General features: G+C 73.2%; 2 protein-coding genes across 2 annotated transcripts; both read left to right on the top strand.

Moving 5' to 3' along the window:
- The first annotated feature begins 3,119 nt into the window (after positions 1-3,119).
- On the top strand, positions 3,120-16,366 carry LOC132321626 (fibroblast growth factor 11-like). Its single transcript, XM_059835095.1, is given in 9 exon segments — positions 3,120-3,312; positions 3,850-3,863; positions 3,865-3,961; positions 4,557-4,660; positions 5,533-5,731; positions 6,654-6,708; positions 13,881-13,954; positions 14,047-14,108; positions 16,148-16,366. Coding segments are annotated over 9 exon segments (1,017 nt in total).
- Positions 16,367-17,200: 834 nt separating this feature from the next.
- On the top strand, positions 17,201-22,006 carry SENP3 (SUMO specific peptidase 3). The gene is given in 13 exon segments (XM_059835094.1): positions 17,201-17,270; positions 17,630-17,821; positions 17,918-18,029; positions 18,528-18,675; positions 19,271-19,318; positions 19,437-19,514; positions 20,187-20,196; positions 20,199-20,323; positions 21,039-21,086; positions 21,088-21,123; positions 21,294-21,344; positions 21,894-21,941; positions 21,943-22,006. Coding segments are annotated over 13 exon segments (1,029 nt in total). The 3' UTR covers position 22,006.

Raw genomic sequence — 22,006 nt, 5'->3', positions numbered from 1 at the left:
CCCCGGACGCCTGGGCCCCCCCGAAGAGGTGGGGGACCCCCCGGACGCCGCGGTCCCCTGAAGACACACAGGGAGGGGGACGATGCCCACCCCCCCGGACGCCGGGGTCCCACGCAGAGGTGTGGGGGGGTCTCCCCCCCACCTGCATCCCTGGGGCGGGGGACGGGGAGCGCCCTGGGTCCCCCCCCCCCGGCAGAGGCGCTTTGGGGGCCGCCCCCCCCCCGCCGCCCCCCGTCACCGTTGCATGTTCCCGACCCGGCGGCGGGAAACGAGTCAAAACCCGCGAAAACGAGGAAAAAAAACGAGGCCCCGTGGGGGGGGGGAGGGGCACTGCCACCCCCCCCGTGTCCCCCGTTCCCGGGGGGGGCCCTGGCTCCCCTCCCCCCCCTTCCCCCCCCCCGCCCCTTTTCTTTCTTTCGCGCTTTCTGTACAAAGAAAATTGTGCCAAACGCAGCAGTTTTGGGGTTCGGGGGGTCCCGGGGCCCCCCCAGCCCCTCCCCCGCTGCCCCCCCCGCCCCCCCGTGCCAAGATGGCCGCCGGCGCCACCCGAGATGGCTGACTGGGACCAGGAGCGCGAGATGGCTGCCGCTGCCTGGCTGGTTGCCGCGGCGACCTCGAGCATCTTCCCGGTAGGCCGGTCGCCGCGGCGACCTCGAGCAAAGGGTACCACTGGACCAGTCGCCGCAGCGACCTCATCACCGGGCCGGTCACCGTGGTGACCTCATCACCGGGCCGGTCACCGTGGCGACCTCATCACCGGGCCTGTCACCATGGCGACCTCATCGCCAGGCCGGTCACCATGGCGACCTCATCGCCGGGCCTGTCACCATGGCGACCTCATCGCCAGGCCGGTCACCATGGCGACCTCATCGCCGGGCCGGTCACTGTGGCGACCTCATCGCCAGGCCGGTCACCGTGGCGACCTGGAGTATGGGGGTACCACCGGGCTGGTTGCCGGGGCAACCTCATCACCCAGCCGGTTGCCATGGCGACCTCATCCACAGCCTTTGACCTCGGCCCCAGCCTGTTGCCGTGACAACCGACCATCTCCCCGGCGACCGCGGCCTACGGACACCGTCTCCCCAGCCAACCACCGGCCCGTTGCCATGGCGACCCCATCCCCGCTCCCGGTGACGGTTGCCACGGCGATGTCACCGGTTGCTGCGGCGACGCTTCCCCGCCCGCCCGTCGCCATGGCGCCCGCAGTCCCCCCCCCAACAACCCCGAGAGCATCTATTTTTATTCCCGGGGGGCCGCGGGGGAGGGCGGGGGGGGCGGGGCCCCGGGAAGGGCGGGGCCTCGGGGGGGAGGGGGGGGCGGCCCCGGGGGTGTTTTTAAGAAAAAAAACGACAAAAAAGAGAAAAAAACCAAACCCATCCCGCTGTGTTTCCTGGCGAGAAACGGGGACTCGTGTAAATACAAACCCGGAGCCCCACGGGGGGGTCGCCTCGTCCTTCCGCCGCCGCGCGGGGGCGCTAGCAGCAGCCCGGGGTTGCCATGGGAACGGGGATGTCCTCCCCCGGCCGTGGGTACCGCTGCGCTCCCATTGGCTGCGTCGCGCACTTTGGCGCCCCCCCGGCGGACCCGAGCGGCGCCGCCGCTCCCCGCGTAGCGCCGCCGCGCTCCCATTGGCTGCGTCGCGCACTTTGGCGCCCCCCGGCGGACCCGAGCGGCGCCGTCACAGGGCGGGGGACGGGGCCCGGGAGTACGGGGGTTCCGCCGGGGCGATACTGGGAGCAAACTGGGATCGCACTGGGGATGCACTGGGGCGATAGTGGGAGAAAACTGGGATCGCACTGGTGCAAAACTGGGAGCAAACTGGGATTGCAGTGGCGCTATACTGGGAGCAAACTGGGGATGCACTGGGGCGATACTGGGAGCAAACTGGGATTGCACTGGGATTATACTGGGAGCAAACTGGGGATGCACTGGGGCGATACTGGGATCGCACTGGGGATTGCGCTGGGGTGATGCTGGGAGCAAACTGGGATCGCACTGGGGATGCACTGGAATTATGCTGGGAGCAAACCGGGGTTGCACTGGGGCAAAACTGGGAACCAACTGGGATTGCAGTGGCACTATACTGGGAGCAAACTGGGATCGCACTGGGGATGCACTTGGGCGATACCGGGAGCAAACTGCGGTCACACTGGGGATTCACTGGGATTGTACTGGGAGCGAACTGGGGTTGCACTGGGGCAAAACTGGCAGCAAACTGGGATTGCAGTGGCGCTATACGGGGAGAAAAGTGGGATCACACTGGGGATGCACTGGGATTATACTGGGAGCAAACTGGGATCGCACTGGGGTTGCACTGGGGCAAAACTGGGAGCAAACTGGGATTGCAGTGGCGCTATACTGGGAGCAAACTGGGATCGCACTGGGAATGCACTGGGATTATACTGGGAGCAAACTGGGATCGCACTGGGACTGTACTGGGATTATACTGGGAGCAAACTGGGATCGCACTGGGGATGCACTGGGACACCGGGATGGCCCCGGGGCGGGGGGAGGGCGGAGCCGCGGGCGTCCCCCCCCCCACCCCCCACGGTGTGCGCGCGCCTGCGCCGCTCCCGCGCGTGCGCGTGGGGCCGCCCGCGCCCCCTCCCCCCCCCGCGCCCCCCCACTCGGCGGCACCCACGCGCCGGGGACCCCCCTCCCCCCTCCCGAAGGGACCCACGCGCCGGGGACCCCCCTCCCCCCTCCCGAAGGGGCCCACGCGCCGGGGACCCCCCTCCCCCCTCCCGAAGGGGCCCACGCGCCGGGGACCCCCCTCCCCCCTCCCGAAGGGGGCCCACGCGCCGGGCACCCCCCTCCCCCTCCCCCACCCTCCTCCCCATCGGCCCGGGGGGGGGCGCGGGGGGGCCCGGAGCTGCGCGGGGGGGGGGCGGGGGCACGGGGGGGGGGGGTGGGGCGGGGAGCGACCCCCCCCGCTGCATCTGACCCCCGCGCGAGGCGCGTGAACCCCCCTCCCCCCCGTGCGAAGCGCGTGTTCCTCGCGCGAGCCCCCCCCCGCCCCCCCCGTAACCCCCCCGTGACCCCCCCGCGCCCCCTCCTGCGACCCCCGTGACCCCTCGAGCCAGACCCCCGCCCCCCCCGGGCCCCCCCCCCGCCCCCCCATGGCGGCGCTGGCCAGTTCCCTCATCCGGCAGCGGCGGGGGGGCCGTGAGGTGCCCCCCCCCCGCGCCGCCGGCCCCCCGCGCCCCCCCGGCGCCCCCCGCCCCCCCTCCCTCTGCCAACAGCAGCTCCGCGGTCTCGTCGCCAAAGTCCGCGGCTGCGGCCGCCGCCGGCGCCCCCGGGAGAAGCCCCCGGGTGAGGGGGGGCCGGGGGGGGTCCGGGGGGTCCGGGGGGGGTCCTGGGGAGGGAACAGGGGACGCTGGGGGGTGGGGAGGGCTCCAGGGGGTGGGGGGGGTCTTGGGGGGGGGTCTTGGGGGGGGCTGGGGGGGGCTGGGGTGTTGGGGAGGGGTCCTGGGGGGGGGGAACGGGGGCCGCGGGGGGGCGGGGAGGGGTCTGGGGGGGTGTCCGTGGGTTTGGGGGGCCCTGGGGGGTGGGGAAGGGGGGATGCTGGGGGGTGTTGGGGGGGTCCTGGGTGGGTGGGGGGGTCTGGAGGGGTTGGGGGGTCGTGGGGGGTGGGGAAGGGGGATGCCAGGGTTGGGGGGGGGTGTTTGGGGGGCCCTGGGGGGTGGGGAGGGGTCTGGGGGGGGTCCTTGGGGGGTGGAATGGGGGACGCTGGGGGGTGTCTGGAGGGGTTGGGGGGCCCTGGGGGGTGGGGAAGGGGGTCGCTGGGGGGGGTCCTGGGGGTTCTTGATGTGTTTCGGGGGGGGTGACGGGGCCCCTGACCCCCCCCAGAGCCGCAGCTGCGGGGGGGCGGTGGCGAAGCTGCGCTGTGGCCACGGGCACTTCCTGCACATGGGCCCCGACGGGCGGCTGGACGGCACCTGGGAGGAGGCGGGGCCGGGCAGTGAGCAGGGGCGGGGCCTGTCGGGGTGGGGCCGGGCAGGGGGCGGGGCCTGTCAGGGCGGGGCCCGGCAGGGGCAGGGCATGAGGGGTGGGGAAAGGGGAGGTGGGGTCAGAGGGGCGGGGCCTGAAGGGGTGGGGCCTGAAGGGGTGGGGCCTGAAGGGGTGGGGTCAAAGGGGTGGGGTCTGAAGGGGTGGGGCCTGGAGGGGCGGGGCCTGAAGGGGCGGGGTCGGAGGGGTGGGGTCTGAAGGGGTGGGGTCAGAGGGGCGGGGTCTGAAGGGGTGGGGTCAAAGGGGTGGGGTCAAAGGGGTGGGGTTGGAAGGGTGGGGTCTGAAGGGGCGGGGTCTGAAGGGGCGGGGTCTGAAGGGGCGGGGTCTGGAGGGGCGGGGTCAGAGGGGTGGGGTCAGAGGGGTGAGGTCAGAGGGGGCGGGCACATGGGAGGGAGGGGCACTGGGGGCTGTGGGGTGGGGGATTGGGGGAGCTGCAGGGTGGCACTGGGGAGGCAGTGGGGGATGCTGGGGGGCACTGGGGGGGCAGTGGGGGTCAGGGGTGGGGCAGCCCCCGGCGTCCGGGCGTGGCAGCCGCCCCGCCCCCCCAGCGCTGTTCAACCTGATCCCGGTGGGGCTGCGGGTCGTGGCCATCCAGGGGGCCCGGGCCGGGCGCTACGTGGCCATGAACGGCGCCGGCCTCGTCTACGCCTCCGTGAGTGCCGCCCCACGGCGTTCGGGACCCACAACACCCCCCCCGCCCCGAGACTCGCAGGCCCCCGCTGGGACCCACAGCCCCTGGGGACTCTGGGACCCACAACTGCCCGGGGACCCATGGCATCGGGGGACCCAGGCACCTGGGACCCCCAACGCCGCCCCGGGGACGCTGGCGTTTGGGACCCATAGTGGCCTGGACCCACAACCCCCCTCCTGGTACCCACACGCTCCCCCCAGGGACCCACAACCCCCTGGGGACCCCCGGGCATCCGGGACCCACACCCCAAACCCTTCACCCACGGGACCCAGGCGTCCGGGACCCCCATCCCGAGGGGACCCAGGTGTTTGGGACCCCCATCCCAAAGGGACCCAGGCATCCAGGACCCCCATCCCAAGGGGACCCAGGCGTTCTAGACCCCCATCCCCATGGGACACAGGTGTCTGGGACCCCCATCCCCATCCCCATGGGACCCAGGCGTCCAGGACCCCTTGATCCCCCCCCATCCCGAGGGGACCCAGGCATTTGGGACCCCCATCCCCATGGGACACAGGTGTCTGGGACCCCCATCCCCATCCCGAGGGGACCCAGGCGTCCAGGACCCCTTGATCCCCCCCATCCTAAGCAGAGCAGGTGGCCGGGACCCCCATCCCAAGGGGACCCAGGCGTTCGGGACCCCCATCCCGAGGGGACCCAGGCATTTGGGACCCCCATCCCAAAGGGACCCAGGTGTCCAGGACCCCCATCCCGAGGGGACCCAGGCGTTCGGGATCCCCATCCCCATGGGACACAGGTGTCTGGGACCCCCATCCCCATGGGACCCAGGCGTTCGGGACCCCCACCCGAGGGACCCGGGCGCTCCGGCCCCCCAGGTTCACTTCACGGCCGAGTGCCGGTTCAAGGAGTGCGTCTTCGAGAACTACCACGTGCTCTACGCCTCCGCGCTCTACCGCCAGCGCCGCTCGGGCCGCGCCTGGTACCTGGGGCTGGACCGCCACGGCCGCCCCATGGCCGGGCACCGCGTGCGCAAGGACAAGGCGGCCGCGCACTTCCTGCCCCAGCTGCTGGAGGGTGAGGGGGCGCGGGGGGGCCCTCGAACGATGGGGGGCCCTCGAACGATGGGGGGGTCCCTCAAACGATGGGGGGGTCCTTGAACGATGGGGGGCCCTCGAACGATGGGGGGGGGTCCCTTGAATGATGGGGGGGGGTCCCTCGAACGATGGGGGGGCCCTCGAACGATGGGGGTCCCTCGAACGATGGGGGGTCCCTCGAATGATTGGGGGGGGTCCCTCGAACGATGGGGGGGGCCCTCGAACGATGGGGGGTCCCTCGAATGATTGGGGGGGGTCCCTCGAACGATGGGGGGGGCCCTCGAACGATGGGGGTCCCTCGAATGATGGGGGTCCCTCAAATGATGGGGGGGGTCCCTTGAATGATGGGGATTCCCTCACATGAGGGGGGTCCCTCACATGGGGGGGGGAGTCCCTCGAACGATGGGGGGGCCCCTCGAACGATGGGGGGGCCCTTGAATGATGAGGGGTCCCTCAAATGATGGGGGGGGTCCCTCGAACGATGGGGGGGCCCTCGAACGATGGGGGGGCCCTCGAACGATGGGGGGGGCCCTCGAACGATGGGGGTCCCTCGAATGATGGGGGGGGTCCCTTGAATGATGGGGATTCCCTCACATGAGGGGGGGTCCCTCACATGGGGGGGGGAGTCCCTCGAACGATGGGGGGGCCCTCGAACGATGGGGGGGCCCTTGAATGATGAGGATTCCCTCACATGAGGGGGGGTCCCTCATTCAAGGGGGGGGGGTCCCTCACATGTGGGGGGGGGTCCCTCAGCCAATGGAGGGGTCCCTTGCATGAGGGGGGGCCATCACATGAAGGGGGGGTCCCTTGAATGTTGGGGGGGGTCCCTCACTCAAGGGGGGGTCCCCCACCCCATGGGGGGGTCCCTCACACGAGGGTCTCACCCCCCCCCCCCCCCCCAGTGGCGCTGTACCGAGAGCCGTCCCTGCACGAGGTGGAGGAGCCCCCGGGGGCCCCCCCCGAGGCCACATAGCCAAGGGGGGGGGAGCCCCCCCACGCCCCGACCTGTGACCTCTGACCCCGACTTGTGATCTTCGACCCCCGTACCTGTGACCTCTGACCTGTGACCTCCGCGGTGCCCCTTCCCCCCCCCCCCCTTGGCCCCCCCTGCACTGACACCCCGGGGGGGGCCCCCCCCCGCCCCACTGGGCACGTGGGGCACGAGCCCCCCCCATGCGCCTCACAAGCCCCGCCCCCTTGTTGGCCCCGCCCCGGAGGCCCACCCCTCGGCTGGCCCGCCCCTCCCGCGGCCTTTTCTATGACCCCGACACTGTGCAAGCCCCGCCCCCACGCGCACCAAGAGCAATAAGGCCCCGCCCCCTCGTTGCGGGCCACGCCCCCACCCGCATGACTGACAGCCCCCCTCGCGGCTGTAGCCCCGCCCCCTCAATAAACCACCAGTTTGTACCAGAGCGGCGTCGGGGGGGGCAGTTATGGGGCTCGGGGGGGCAGTTATGGGGCAGGGGGGGCAGTTATGGGCTCGGGGGGGCAGTTATGGGTCGGGGGGGGAGCGGTTATGGGTCGGGGGGAAGTTATGGGGCTCGGGGGGGGCAGTTATGGGGCTGAGGGGGGCAGTTATGGGTCGGGGGGAGCGGTTATGGGTCGGGGGGAGCAGTTATGGGGCTGGGGGGTGCAGTTATGGGTCGGGGGGCAGTTATGGGGCTGGGGGGTGCAGTTATGGGTCGGGGGGGCGGTTATGGGGCTGGGGGGGCACTTGTGGGGCTGGGGAGGGGGATGGGGGCTGTTGTGAGCATCCGGGGGGGCACTTGTGGGGCGGGGGGGCAGTTCTGGGGGCCCAGGGGGGTGATGGACAGTTGGGGGGGGGGGCGGTGCCGGGAGTCTCCAAATTGGGGATGGGGGGGGTTGTCCCACCCCCCGCCCCTCCCCCACATCCGGAGCAGGTGGCGGTGCCCATCCCCCACCCAGCTGTTCCCCCCCCCCGCACAGCCCACACCCCCCCCGGACTCCCGTCCATGGCGCCCCACGAGCCCCCACCGCCGCCCTCCTCCTCCTCCTCCTCTGCGCCCTCGGTACGGCCGCGACCCCCCCCGGGTGCCCCCCCCCCCCCCTTGTGCCCCCCCTTTGGAGCCCCCGAATTCCTGTCCCCCCCCCGGGTCCCCCAGAACTCCAAGTGTCCCCCTCTTGGGGCCCCCCCGTTGGAGTGTCCCCCCCCCTCGCTGCCCCCCAAATTCCTAGGTTCCCCCCCCCTTGGGACCCCCCCCTTAGATCCCCCCCCAAACTCCCGAGCCCCCCGGGTGCCCCCCCGAACTCCTAGGTGGCCCCCCCCTTTGCCCCCCCTTGGGACCTCCACCCTTTGCCCCCCCTTGGGACCTCCACCCTTTGCCCCCCCCTTGGGACCCCCCCCTTTGCCCCCCCCCTTCCCCCACCCCTTGGGTCCCCCCAAATCCCGACCCCCCGGGTGCCCCCCCGAACTCCTAGGTGGCCCCCCCCTTTGCCCCCCCCCCTTTGCCCCCCCCTTTGGACCCCCCCCCCCTTGGGTCCCCCCAAACTCCCGACCCCCCCCGGTGCCCCCCCCGGTGCCGGTGGGGTGACGCTGGGCGCTGGGTGCAGCGGCGGCGGGGCCCCCCCCGACGCCCCCCCCGGGGCCCCCCCCGGGGAGCGGCTGCTGCGGGCGCTGCTGTCCCGGTACCGGCCCGGGGTGCGACCGGCGGCGGCGGGACCCGGCGGGCGCGTGCTGGTGCGGGTGGGGCTGGAGCTGGCGCAGCTCGTCAGCCTGGTAGGGGGGGCGCGGGGGGGCGCGGGGGGGCGCGGGGGGGCTGGGGTCCGGGGGGTCCTATGGGGGGTCCTATGGGGGGTCCGGGGGGTCCTATGGGGTCCGGGGGGGGTCCTATGGGGGGTCCTATGGGGGGTCCTATGGGGTCCGGGGGGGGTCCTATGGGGGGTCCTATGGGGGCTCCGGGGGGTCCTATGGGGTCCGGGGGGGGTCCTATGGGGGGTCCTATGGAGGGTCCTATGGGGGGGTCCTATGGGGGGTCCGGGGGGTCCTATGGGGTCCGGGGGGGGTCCTATGGGGGGTCCTATGGGGTCCGGGGGGTCCTGGGGGGGTCCTATGGGGTCCGGGGGGGGTCCTATGGGGGGTCCTATGGGGGGTCCGGGGGGTCCTATGGGGGTCCTGGGGGGGCCCTATGGGGGGCATATGGGCCGGGGGGGGGGGGCTATGGGGGGGATGGGGGGTCCTATGGGGTCCGAGGGGGGTCCTATGGGGGGTCCGGGGTGTCCTATGGGGTCCGGGGGGTCCCTGGGGGGGTCCTATGGGGTCCTGGGGGGGTCCTATGGGGGGCATATGGGCGGGGGGGGGGGCTATGGGGGGGGATGGGGGGTCCTATGGGGGGCTGGGGGGGCATGGGGGGGGCATGGGGGCCGGGGGGGGGCTATGGGGGGACTGAGGTCCTGGGGGGGGTCATATGGGGGGTCCGGGGGGGTCATATGAGGGGTCCGGGGGGGTCCTATGGGAGGTCCCGGGGGGGGCGCTCCCGGGGGGACATGAGGGGGTACAGTGGGGTCCCCATGGGACGGGTCCCCCCCATGTCCCCCCCGTGCCCCCCCCGTGCCCCCCCCGTGCCCCCCAGGATGAGAAGCACGAGGAACTGACCACCAAAGTCTACCTCGACCTGGTACGGGGGTCCGGGGGGGTCCGGGGGGGGGTCCGGGGGGTCCCAGAGGGGGTCGGGGGGGGATGGTGGGTCTGGGGGGGCTGTGGGGAGGTTGGGGGGGGCAGGGGGGACTTGGGGGCCATTGTGGGGGGGGGGTCTGTGGGGGCATCCCAAGGGGGTCCGGGGGGGGTCTTGGGGGGCTCCAGGGGGGTCCTGGGGGTCCCCAGGGGGTTTGGGGGGGTGTCCCGGGGGTCCCCAGGGGGTTTGGGGGGGTCTCCAGGGGTCCATGGGGGGTCCCAGGGGGCTGGGGGGGGGGGTCCTGGGCGTCCCCAGGGGGTTTGGGGGGGTCTCCCGGGGGCCATGGGGGGTCCCAGGGGGTTTGGGGGGGTCTCCAGGGGTCCCTGGGGGGTCCCAGGGGGCTGGGGGGGGGGTCCTGGGGGTCCCCAGGGGGTTTGGGGGGGGCTCCGGAGGTGGCCAGGGGCAGTGGGGGGTGCTGGGGGGGCCGTGGGGGTCCCCGAGGGGTAGGAGGGGGTGCAGGGGGGGGTCCCCACTGGCCTCCCCCCCCCCCAGAGCTGGCGGGACCCCCGGCTGCAGTGGGACCCCCGCGCTCACGGGGGGGTGGGGGTGCTGCGGGTGCCGGCTCAGCACCTCTGGCTGCCCGACGTGGGGCTGGAGAACAAGTCAGTGGGGGGGGGGGCGGGGGGGGGAGTCCGGGGGGGGGGGGCCGGGGGGGGGAGTCCGGGGGGGGGGGGGGGGGGCTTGGGGCCGGGGGGGCTCAGTGGGGGGCTTTGGGGGGGCGCAGAGGGGGGTTTGGGGTCCTGGGAGGGTCCTGGGGGGGGTCCGGGGGGTGTTTTGGGGGGGGGGGGCACGGGGGGGGTGGGGGATCCCCGGGGGGGGGGCGGGGGGGGAGGTTTTGGGGGGCTCAGGGGGTACTTGGGGTGTGTTTGGGGGGTACAGGGGGGCTTTGGGGGACCCCTGGGGGGGGTCCCTGGAGGGTCCTGGGGGGGGGGGAGGTTTTGGGGGGTACGGGGGGGGCTTTTGGGGGGTGCCGAGGCCTCGTGTCGTGTCCCCCCCCAGCAACGACGGGGAGTTCGGGGTGTCCCTGGGGGGTCCGGGCCATCGTCACCCCCGACGGCTCCGTGCGCTGGCGGCCCCCCGCGCTCTACCGCAGCCGCTGCCCCATCCGGGTGCGGGGGGGGCCGGGGGGGCCCGGGCTGCTCTGGGGGTACAGGGGTGCCTCGGGGGGGGGTCCCTGGAGGGGGGTTGGGGGGGGGCTTGGGGGGTTCTGGGGGGCGGGGAGTGGTTCGGGGAGGGGGCTGAGGGGTCCGGGGGGGCGTCCGGGGGGTCTGGGGGGGCTATGGGGGGTCTTGGGGTCCCGGGGGGGGTTGGGGGGGGGCTTGGGGGGTTCGGGGGGGGCAGGGAGTGGTTCGGGGAGGGGTCTGGGGGGGGCATCCGGGGGGTCTGGGGGGGCTATGGGGGGGGTTATGGGGGGTCTGGGGGGCTATGGGGGGGCTATGGGGGGGTTATGGGGGGGTCTGGGGGGGCTATGGGGGGGGTTATGGGGTGTCCGGGGGGGTCTGGGGGACACTGGGGGGTTGGGGGGGGGGATGCGGGGTATGGGGGTGTCTTGGGGGTTTGGGGGGGGGTCCGGGAGGGTTTGGGGGGGGGGGCGCTGGGGGCCCGGGGGTTTTGGGGTGCCGGTGACCCCCCCGGCCCCCCCCAGGTCTCGCACTTCCCCCTTCGATTGGCAGAACTGTTCCCTCGTCTTCCGCTCCGGCTCCTACGGCCCCGCGGAGGTGGGGCTGCGCCTGGCGGGGGGGGGCCCGGGGGGGGGCCCCGAGGCGGGGGGGGGCCCAGGCCGTGCTGCCCCCCCACTTCCAGGGTGAGCACGGGGCCTCGCACGGGGCCGGGGGGGTCCCGTGGGGCTTCGCACGGGGATGGGGGGGTCCCGTGGGGCTTCGCAGGAGGATGGGGGGGGTCCCATGGGGCTTTGCACGAGGATGGGGGGGTCCCGTGGGGCTTTGCACGAGGATGGGGGGTTCCGTGGGGCTTTGCACGAGGATGGGGGGGTCCCGTGGGGCTTTGCACGAGGATGGGAGGGTCCCATGGGGCTTTGCACGGGTCCAGGGGGGTTCTGTGGGGCTTTGCACGAGGATGGCGGTGTCGCACAGGGCTTTGCACGAGGACGGTGGGGGGTCCCATGAGGCTTTGCACGAGGATAGGAGGTTGCACAGGGGCTTCACACGAGGGTGGGGGTGTTGCACGGGGGCTTCGCACGAGGCCTCGTGCAAGGCGGTGCCGCGCAGAGAACGGGCAGTGGGAGCTGTGCCACCGCTCCGGCCGCCACCCACGCCGGCCCCTCGCACGAGGACGTCACCTTCTACCTGGTGATCCGCCGCAAGCCGCTCTTCTACATCGTCAACGTCCTCGTGCCCTGCGTCCTCATCACGCTGCTGGCCGTCGTCGTCTTCTACCTGCCCCCCGACGCCGGTGCCGCGCACGGGGGCTCGCACGAGGGCTCGCACGAGGGGGGGAGGTTGCACAAGAGGGGGAGGTTGCATGGGGAATTGGTGCTTGCAGCGTGGAGATGGGGCTTGCACGGGGGCATTGCACGGGGACACCTGTGACATTTGCCACGTGGATTTTGCACGAGGGGTCAACGGGGGAGATACCCGGGGCGCTCGCACGGGTGCTTTGCACAGGGTTTTTGCACGAGGGCTTTGCATGGGGGGGGTTGCACAGGGACACCTGTGACATTTGCACGAGGATTTTGCACGAGGGGTCCACAGGGGGATACCCGGCGTGGTCGCACAGGGACTTTGCACGAGGGCTTTGCATGGGTGTTTTGCACAGGGTTTTTGCACGATTTTGCACGAGGGCTTTGCACAGGGGATTTTGCACGGGGACACCTGTGACATTTGCACGAGGATTTCGCACCAGGGGGTCAATGGGGGGGATACCCAGGGCACTCGCACGGGTGCTTTGCACAGGGTTTTTGCACGAGGGCTTTGCATGGGGCGGGGGTTGCACAGGGACACCTGTGACATTTGCACGAGGATTTTGCACGAGGGGTCCACAGGGGGATACCCGGGGTGCTCACACAGGGACTTTGCACGAGGGCTTTGCATGGGTGTTTTGCACGAGGGCTTTGCACAGGGGATTTTGCACGGGGGGCTTTGCACAAGGGCCTTGCACAGGGGACACCTGTGACCATTTGCACGAGGATTTCGCACCAGGGGTCAACGGGGGGGGATACCCAGGGCACTCGCACGGGGTGCTTTGCACAGGGTTTTTGCACAGGGGGCTTTGCACAGGGGATTTTGCACGGGGACATCTGTGACATTTGCACGAGGATTTCGCACAAGGGGTCAACGGAGGGATACCGGGGGGCACTTGCAGGGGTGCTTTTGCACAGGGTTTTTGCACGAGGGCTTTGCACGGGCGGTTTTGCACGGGGGTTTTTTGCACGAGGGCCTTGCACAAGGGCCCGGCACGAGTCTGCGGTGCCGGCGCAGGCGAGAAGATGACGCTGTCGCTCTTCGCGCTGCTGACGCTGACGGTGTTCCTGCTGCTGCTGGCGGACAAGGTGCCGGCCACCTCGCTGGCGGTGCCGGCTCATCGGGCGCTACCTGACGGGGACTCTGGTGCTGCTCACGCTCTGCGTCATCCTCAGCGTCGGCGTCCTCAAACCTGCACCACCGCTCCCCCCGCCACCCACGCCATGCCCCCCTGGGGCCCCGCAGGGTGAGCCCCCCCGGGAATGGGGGGCCCCCCCCAGACCCCCGGGTCCCCTCGATGGGTGCTCGGACCCCTGGGTCACCCCTGGGTCCCCCCTGGGTCCCCTCGATGGGTGCTCGGACCCCTGGGTCCCCCCCAGACACCTGGGACCCCCCCAGCCCCCCCATGCCCCCCTGGGCCCGCAGGGTGAGCCCCCCCCCCGGGAATGGGGGCCCCCCTGGACCCCATGGTCCCCCCCCATGGTCCCCCCCCCGGACCCCTGGGTCCCCTCAATGGGTGCTCAGACCCCTGGGTCTCCCCTGGGTCCCCCCCCTGTGCCCACAGGGTGAAGTGGCCCCCCATTGCTCGAGGGGGGCTCAATGGGTGCTCGGACCCCTGGGACCCCCCCAGCCCCCCCCATGCCCCACTGGGCCCGCAGGGTGAGCCCCCCCGGGAATGGGGGGCCCCCCCGGACCCCTGGGTACCCCCCCAGACCCCTGGGTCCCCTCGATGGGTGCTCGGACCCCTGTGCCCCCACCCAGCCCCCCCCATAGCCCCCTGTGCCCACCAGGGTGAGACACCCCCCCAGAGCAATGGGGGGCCCCCCCCCGGACCCCTGGGTCACCCCCTGGGTCCCCCCCCAAAACGCCTGGGTCCCCTCTGGTGTCCCCCCCCCGGGGGGTACCCAACCCCCATTGCAGGGGGTGGGGGAGGGGACCTGCCCCCCCCCTCACCCCCCCTTCTCCCCCCCCCCCCAGCTCCTCCTCCAGCGCCTGCCCCCCCCTCCTGGGACTGCGGCCCACCCCCCGGCCTCACCCCCCCCCCGCCCCCCCCCCGCCCCCCTGGGGGCGCCCCCCCCGCGGCGGGGATGAGTACTTCCTGCGGCGGCCGCCCCCCGGCACCTCCCCCGCCGCCCCCCCCGGGCCCCCCGGGCCCCCCCCCCGCTGCCCCCCCGAGCTGCGAGCGGCGGCGGCCGCCGTCACCTTCATCGCCCGGTGCCTGCAGGAGCAGCAGCGGCACGAGGAGGTGAGGCCCCGTGCGACCCCCGTGCGACCCCCACGGTCCCCGTGTGACCCCCCCTGTGACCCCCACACGGTCCCCGTGTGACCCCCCCTGTGACCCCCCGTGGTCCCCCTGTGACCCCCCCACGGTCCCCGTGTGACCCCCCACGGTCCCCGGTGCGACCCCCCTGTGACCCCCCACGGTCCCCCGTGTGACCCCCGTGCGACCCCCACAGTCCCCGTGTGACCCCCCCTGTGACCCCCACGGTCCCTGTGTGACCCCCGTGGTCCCCATTGCGACCCCCCACGGTCCCCCGTGCGACCCCCCCTGTGACCCCCATGGTCCCCATGTGACCTCCGTGCGACCCCCTGTGGTCCTCGTGACTCCCCGTGCGAGCCTGGCGCAACCCCCGTGCGAGACCCACGGTCCTCGTGCAACCCCACGTGCAACCCCACTGGTCCCCGTGCGAGCCCTCGTGCAAGCCCCATGGGCCCTGTGCAACCCCCGTGCGAGCCCCCCCGCCCTTGTGCGAGCCCCGTGCGAGCCCCAGTAGCCCCCATAGAAGCCCCGTGCAATCCCCCACCCTCGTGCAAGCCCCAGTAGCCCCATAGAAGCCCCGTGCGAGCCCCCACTGTCGTGCGAGCCCCATACGTGCCCCATACAATCCCCCCGCCCTCGTGCGACCCCCAGTAGCCCCATACGAGCCCCTGCCCTCGTGCGAGCCCCAGTAGCCCCATAGAAGTCCCATGCGAGCCCCCACTCTCGTGAGACCCCCCAGTAGCCCCGTACAAGCCCCAGTAGCCCCATACGAGCCCCATACGATCCCCCGCCCTCGTGCGAGCCCTGTGCAAGCCCCCACTCTCGTGCGAGCCCCATACGATCCCCCCGCCCTCGTGCAAGCCCCCGTGCGAGCCCCAGTAGCCCCACAGAAGCCCCATGCGAGCCCCAGCAGCCCCATACGAGCCCCCAGTAGCCCCATGCGAGCCCCATACGATCCCCCGCCCTCGTGCGAGCCCCGTGCGAGGCCTCGCACGAGCGTTCGCACGAGGGCCGCTGGCGCAGCTGCGGGAGGAGTGGCACGTGGCGGCGCTGGCGGTGGACAGACTCTTCCTCTGGGCCTTCCTGGCGCTGACGGGCGGCTGTGCCCTCGGCAACCGGCCTGGACGCCGCCCTGCACCGGCCCCCCCCCGCACCCCTTCCCCCTGAGCCCCGGGCGCCTGCGGCCCCCCGGAGCGGGGGGTCCCGGGTGCCCCCGAAACGGGGTGCCGGGGGTCCCCCCAAAATGGGGTGTCCTTGGTGCCTGGGTCCCCCCCAAAACGGGGTGCCTGGGTCCCCCCAAAACGGGGTGTCCTGGGTCCCCCCCAAAAACGGGGTGCCTGGGCGCCTGGGTCCCCCGGAACGGGGGGTCCCAGGTGTCTGTGGGCGCCTGGGTCCCCCCAAAATGGGGGGTCCCGGACACCTGGGTCCCCCCCAACACCTGGGCCCCCCCCAAAAGGGGTGTCCCGGACACCTGGGTCCCCCCCGGAGCCTAAAAAACGCCAATAAAAGCGAAACGATGACTCGACCCCCCCACTCACAACGTTGGGGGAGGGGCGGGGGGGGGCACCCCGTACCCGGGTCCCCCCCGGGGGGGGGAGGGGCGGGGGGTACCCCGTAGCCGGGGTCCCTCGGTGGGGGGTGGGGGGGTGTCCCGGGGTGGGGGTGGGGGCTTTGCTCTATCGGGGGTGGCAGCTCAAGGGGGGGGGAGGGGGGGTCCCCCATAAAGGGTGGGGGGGAGGGGACACCGGGACCGTGTGGGGGAGGGGTGACCCCGCCGCCCCCCGGGCCATGGGGGAGGGGCCCGAGGCGTCCGGGACACCCCGTTTCGGGTGGGACCCACAGAGTCCGGGGGGGACCGGGGGGGACACCCCCCCCCCGCCACAGAAAGCCCCGCCCCCAACCGGGCGTCACGTGGTTCGTGCAGCGCCGGGGAGGGGGGATGTATCCCATGAGACCCCGCGCCGGGGGGGATGTATCCATGATCCCGCGCGGTCCATTCTCCCCCCCCCGCCCCATACCCCGAGGGGTGGGCGGTGCCCGCCGTCTCCATGGCGACCGCGCGGACGGCAAAGCGCGGGGCGGGGCCTCGGCTGGCGCGCGGGCGGGGTTTCGTCGGGAAGCGACTCCGCCCCCTCCTGGCGCGGCGCACGGTGATGACGCCATCGGGCGGCGCCGGCGGCTGCGGGGAGGCGGTGGCGGCGGCGGAGGGAGCCCGAGAGAGGCCGCCGCGCTCCCGGGGGTGAGCGGGGACCCCCCCACACCCCCCCCGTACCCCCCCCACATTCCCACCGGCACCGGGGGGGCCCTCGATGGGTGCTCCGAGGGGGTGGTCGGCACCGCGGGGGGGGTTGGGGGGCTGCAACGGGGTCCCGGGGGGGGATAACGGGGGGTGGGGGGGGGCAGCGGGGGGGCTTGGGGGGAAAACGGGGGGCGGGGGCGGGGACAGGGCCTCTTGGGAGGGGGTGACGGGGGGTGCGGGGGGTGACGGGGCTCTGGGGCCCCCCCGGCCCCCCTTGTGCCCCCCCAGGCGCTCGGAGCCATGAAGGAGGCGCTGGCGGCCCGTCAGCTGTGGGGGGGGGGGGCCGGGGGGGCCGCGGGAGGGACCCCCCCGCCGTGACCCCCCTTGGGGGGGGCCCGCGCCGCCCCCCCCCCCCCCATCCCGGTGCCGCCCGCCGCCTCCCCCCCCCGACCTGGGCCCCCCCGCCCGGGTCGGACGAGGAGGAGGAGGAGGAAGAGGAAGAAGGGGGCCCCGGGGGGGGCCGGCGCTGGGCCCCCCCGAAGTGGGGCCCCCCCCCGGGGCGCCGCCCTCGCCCCCCCCCGCCGGCGGGCCCCCCCCCGGCGCCGGCTGCGGGCGCTGCGGGCCCTGCGGATGCTGCTCTACGCCAAGGGGGGGGCCTGGGCCTTCCCCTGGAAACGGGGGGCCCGGCGGAGGGGGGGGCCCCGCCGCAGACCCCCCCCCCTCGCTCTCCCCCGATGAGGAGGAGCGGGGGGGGCCCCCGGTGCCGCCGCCACCCCCCGAGGTGCTGCCGCCCCCCCGCCTGCCGCCCCCCCCTCTCGCCGCTCCCCCCTTCGGGGAGATGGAGCTTGGGGGGGACCCCGGGGTGGGGGCACTCCTGGGGGCCCCCCCGGGGCTCGGCGGGGACGCAGGTGAGTGGGGGGGGCAGGGGGGACCCCAAATCTGGGGGGGGTGGCATCCTGGCCCCCATGTCTCACGGGGGGTGGGTCGCATTGGGGGGGCACACTGGGGAGGGTCCCGGTCTCTGTTTCCCCGGGGGGGGGTCGTGTATCCCCCGGGAGGGGGGTTTCGCACCGGGGGGGCACCCAAATCTGTGGGGGGGGGGCACATTGGGGGGGTTAAGGTCACAGGGCCCCCTCAAACCCTTCTGGGGTCCCTCCCTTCTGGGGGGGCACAGGGACTGGGGGGGGCACACATGATCCCCCTGTTTCATGGGGAGGGCTCAATTTTTGGGGTCTTTCTGAGCCCCTTTGTGCCCCCTCCACCCCAGGACCCCTCCCCAACGGTTTCGGAACGGGGGGCCCCCCCAGCCCCCCCGGCAGCGCCGAAGCCGCCATCCTCATCAGCAACGTCTGCAGCGTGGCGGGGGGAGCCGAGGGGGGGCTCCGCCCCGACCCCCCCACCCCCCGGGGGGGGGCCCAAGCCAGCCCCCTGTGCGAGGAGCACGTCACCTGCGTCCAGAGTGAGCTGGGGCTGGGGGGAGGCCGGGGGGGGGGGGGGGAAATTGGGGGTGCGGCTGTCAGTAGGGACCAGAGTGAACGCGCCCCCTTTTCCCCAGGCATCCTGGACGAGTTCCTGCAGGCCTACGGCAGCCTCATCCCCGTCAGCGCCGACGAGGTGGTGGAGAAGCTGGAGGACATTTTCCAGCAGGAATTCAGCACCCCCCAAAGGTGCGGGGGGGGCCATTTGGGGGGGGGGGACACACGGTTGGGGGCCTGGGCCCCCCCTGAAGTGTTTTGTGCAGCAGCTGGGGCAGGGGGATGGGGCTGATGGAGGGGGTGTGGGGGGTCCCTGGGGGGGTCCCTGGGGTTTTGGGGGGGCTTGGGGGGGGGGGGGACACGCCTGCGTTCCCCCCCCCCAGGTGTCCTGTGCAGCTGAGAGTGGGGCTGATGGGGGGGGTCGGGGATGGGAGCAAGGGGGGTCCTGTGGGGCTGGGGGGGATGTGGGGCGGGGCCTGGGGGTTTTGGGGTGCCCCGGGGGTGGGCACCGAACGCCTGGGTCCCCCCCCACGCAGGAGAGGGGCTGGGTGCAGCAGCTGCTACAGAGCTGCGGGGGGGTTTGGGGGTCCCGAGGGGGGCGGTCCTGGGGCTCAGGGGGGTTTGGGGGTCTGGGGCGGGGATTGGGGGTGCTGGGGTTTTTGGGGGTCCCCCTCTGAAGCCCCCGCGCAGGCGGGGCTCGGTGCAGCAGCTGATGCAGTCGTACCAGCGCCTCCCCGGGAACGCGCTGCTCCGGGGCTTCCGCGTCAGCTACAAACGCCACGTCCTGACCATGGACGACCTGCAGACCCTCTACGGCCCCAACTGGCTCAACGACCAGGTGGGGGGGCCGTTTGGGGGTCCCCGGGGGGGAGTTTGGGGGGCTCGGGGGGCCCAGGGTGGTTTGGGGGGCTCTGATGGGGATGGCAGTGGGATACAGGGGCTGGATGGGGACAATGTGAGGACGCTGCGGGGAATAGGAGGGGTTTTGGGGGGCGGGGGGGCACCAGGGGAACCCCGAGGGGCTTTGGGGGGGGTCCCCATCAGGGTGTGGGGGTCCCCAGGGGGATTTGGGGGTCCTGGTTTGGGGGGGGGCCTGGGGGGGATTGTTGGGAGGCTGTGGGGGCTGGAATGAGATGACGCGGGGATGCTGGGGGCGGAATAGGAGGGGTTTGGGGGAGCCCAAGGGGTTTGGGGGGGTCCCCATGAGGGTTTTGGGGGGTGCGCAGGGGGTTTTGGGGGGCCACAGGGGGACCCTGAGGGGGTGCAGCTGCGGGATGGGGACGATGTGGGGACACTGGGGAGAATAAGAGTTTTGGGGGGGCTGGGGGGGGCACCAAGGGGTTTGGGGGGCCCCTGGGGGTGTTGGGGGGTCCCCAGGTGGGGGGCAGGTGGGGCTGAGCCCCCCCCCGACACCTCCATTGCCCCCCCCCCAGGTGATGAACATGTACGGGGACCTGGTGATGGACGCGGTGCCTGACAAGGTGAGGGGGGGTCCCACGGCCCCGCCCCCACAATGGGGGGCCCTGGGGGGGTCCCACGGCCCCACCCCCCCACGGGGGGGTCCCGGACATCTGGGTCCACCCTCCCCCCCCCCCCCAGGTCCACTTCTTCAACAGCTTTTTCTACGACAAACTGCGGACGCGCGGCTACGAGGGGGTGCAGCGCTGGACCAAGAACGTGAGGGCGGGGCTGGAAGGGGCGGGGCTTAACGGGGTGTGGTCGACAGGGGGTGGGGTCATGGGGTGGGGCCAAAGGGGGTGGGGGTGGGGGCTGGGAGAGGGCGCAGGGTCAGGAGGGGTGGGGCCATGGGGTGTGGTGTTCTGGGTGGAGCCTTAGGGGTGTGGCAGTGGTGGGCGGGGCCTTGGGGCGGAGCCTCAGGATGGGGCCATGCTATGGAGTGGTGTAGTACTGAGTAAAGACTGAGGGGGCGTGGCTTCTGGTGGGGGCGTGGCCCAAGGGGCAGTGTTGGACCAGTAAGAGAGAGGGGGTGGGACTTGTAGGAGTGGGGCTATTTCAGGGGTGGGGTCCTTTGTGGGCGGGGCCTGTGCTGTGGGGCGGGGCTAATGAGGAGGAGGTGTGGTCTGTGCAGTTGGGGGCGGGGCCACTGCAGGGGTGGGTCTATGAGGGCCCCCAGCCATAGGGGTGGGGCACTGTGGGGCGGGGCTTGTGTAGCTGGGGGGCGTGGCCTGGGCTGTGGGGAGGAGTGGGGCCTCTCAGGAGGAGGCGGGCCTGTGCTGCTGTGGGCGGGGCCTTCCCCGCTGCCAGTGCTGTGCTGCTCGGGGGCAGGGAGGGGCCTGAGGGGGTGGAGCTTGGGGGGGGCGTGCCCCGCGCTGACCCCGCCCGCGGCAGGTGGACATCTTCGGAAGGAGCTGCTGCTGATCCCCATCCACCTGGAGGTCCACTGGTCCCTCGTGGCCGTCGACGTCGCCCGTCGCCGCATCACCTACTTCGACTCCCAGCGCACCCTCAACCGCCGCTGCCCCAAGGTGGGCGGGGCCAGAGGGGGCGGGCCAGAGGGGGGCGGGGCCCGGGGGCAGGGTGAGGGGGGGACTGCATCAGCCCCCTATGGCCCCCTGGGGTGGGAGGGGCTAAAGGGGCGGGGCCTGGGGTGGAGGGGGTGGGGCCAGTGGGGTTGGGGCGGGGCCAGAGGGGCGGGGCCTGGCAGGGGTGGGGGTGAAGGGGGGGACTGCATCAGCCCCTATGGCCCCCTGGGGTGGGAGGGGCTAAAGGGGCGGGGCCTGAGGCAGAGGGGGTGGGGCCAGTGGGGTTGGGGGCGGGGCCAGAGGGGGGGGCTGCTGGATCAAGCCCCTATGGCCCCGACTGGGAGTGGTTTTCAGGGGCGGGGCCTGGTCTGGAGGCGGAGCCTGGTTTACTCTGGGGGTGGAGCTTGGCACTGCTGGGGCGGAGCCCTCTCTAAGGGTGGTGCTTATACTTGGGGCAGGGCTTGGCTTGGCATGGGGTGGAGCATAACTGGTGGGCGGAGCCTTGTGGGCCCCGGGGGGTGGGCGGAGCCTTGTGGGCCCCGGGGGGTGGGCGGGGCGTGTCTCCCCCTGTGTGCAAGGCTCAATGGTTGGTGTAGAGAACCAGTCCTGGGGGGGCGTGGCTTGGCTCACCCCAGGGGTGTGGCCTGCTGGGAGGGGTGTGGCCCACCCCAGGCCCCGCCCCAGGCCCCGCCCCAGGCTGACCCCGCCCCTGCGGCAGCACATCTGCCGGTACCTGCAGGCCGAGGCCGACAAGAAGGAGCGCGCCCGACTTCCGGGAGGGCTGGCGGGGCGCCTTCAAGATGGTGAGACCCCCCGAGGCCGGGTGTCCCCTCCCCAGGTGCCTGAGGGGTCCCCCCCGACACCGGGGTCCCCCCCCGACACCGGGGTCCCCCTCCAACACCGGGGTCCCCCCTCGACACCGGGGTCCCCCCCCAACACCGGGGTCCCTCACCGCTCTCTCCCCCCTCCCCAGAACGTCGCCCGCCAGAACAACGACAGTGACTGCGGCGCCTTCGTGCTGCAGGTGGGGGGGCGTGGCATCGGGGGGGCGTGGCATCGGGGGGGCGTGGCATCGGGGGGCGGGTCATGGGTGGTGTAGGACCCCCTGGGGGGGAACAGAGGGACATTGTGGGTCTTGGGGGACCAGAACCTTTTGGGGGGTCCTGGGGGGGTTGGGGGGCACTGGGGGGGGACACACATGACATGGGGGTGGGGCCATGGGGGTGTGGGACCCCCTGGGGGGGATGGGGTGGGGCAGAGGGCACCTGGGGGGAGCACAACGTTTGGGGGGGGGTCCTTGGGGGGGACATGGGGGCACACACAGGGATGGGGGGGGCACACACAGGGATGGGGGGGCAGAGGTGGTCTGGGGGGCACTGGGGGTGCAGGGGGATGGGGGGGACACACACTTGGGGACACGGTGGGGGGACGACAAGGGGTGGGCTCTCTCCCTGTCCCCAGAGCCACGTGGGGCAGGGCAGGGCCTGGGGGGGGAGGCTGTTGTGGGACCCCCCCACTCGTGTCTGTGTGTCCCCCCCCCGCCGTGACCCCCCCCCGTGCCCCCCCCCCCCAGTACTGCAAGTTCCTGGCGCTGGGGCGGCCGTTCAGCTTCACGCAGCAGGGACATGCCGCAGCTGCGGCGGCTGATGTACAAGGAGCTGTGTCACTGCAAACTGTCCCTCTGAG

The sequence above is a fragment of the Gavia stellata genome, unplaced genomic scaffold (genome assembly GCF_030936135.1).
Source record: "Gavia stellata isolate bGavSte3 unplaced genomic scaffold, bGavSte3.hap2 HAP2_SCAFFOLD_300, whole genome shotgun sequence".
NCBI lineage: Eukaryota > Metazoa > Chordata > Aves > Gaviiformes > Gaviidae > Gavia > Gavia stellata.
The sequence above is the reverse complement of the archived record's forward strand: the minus strand, read 5'-3'. Positions and strand labels throughout refer to the sequence as shown.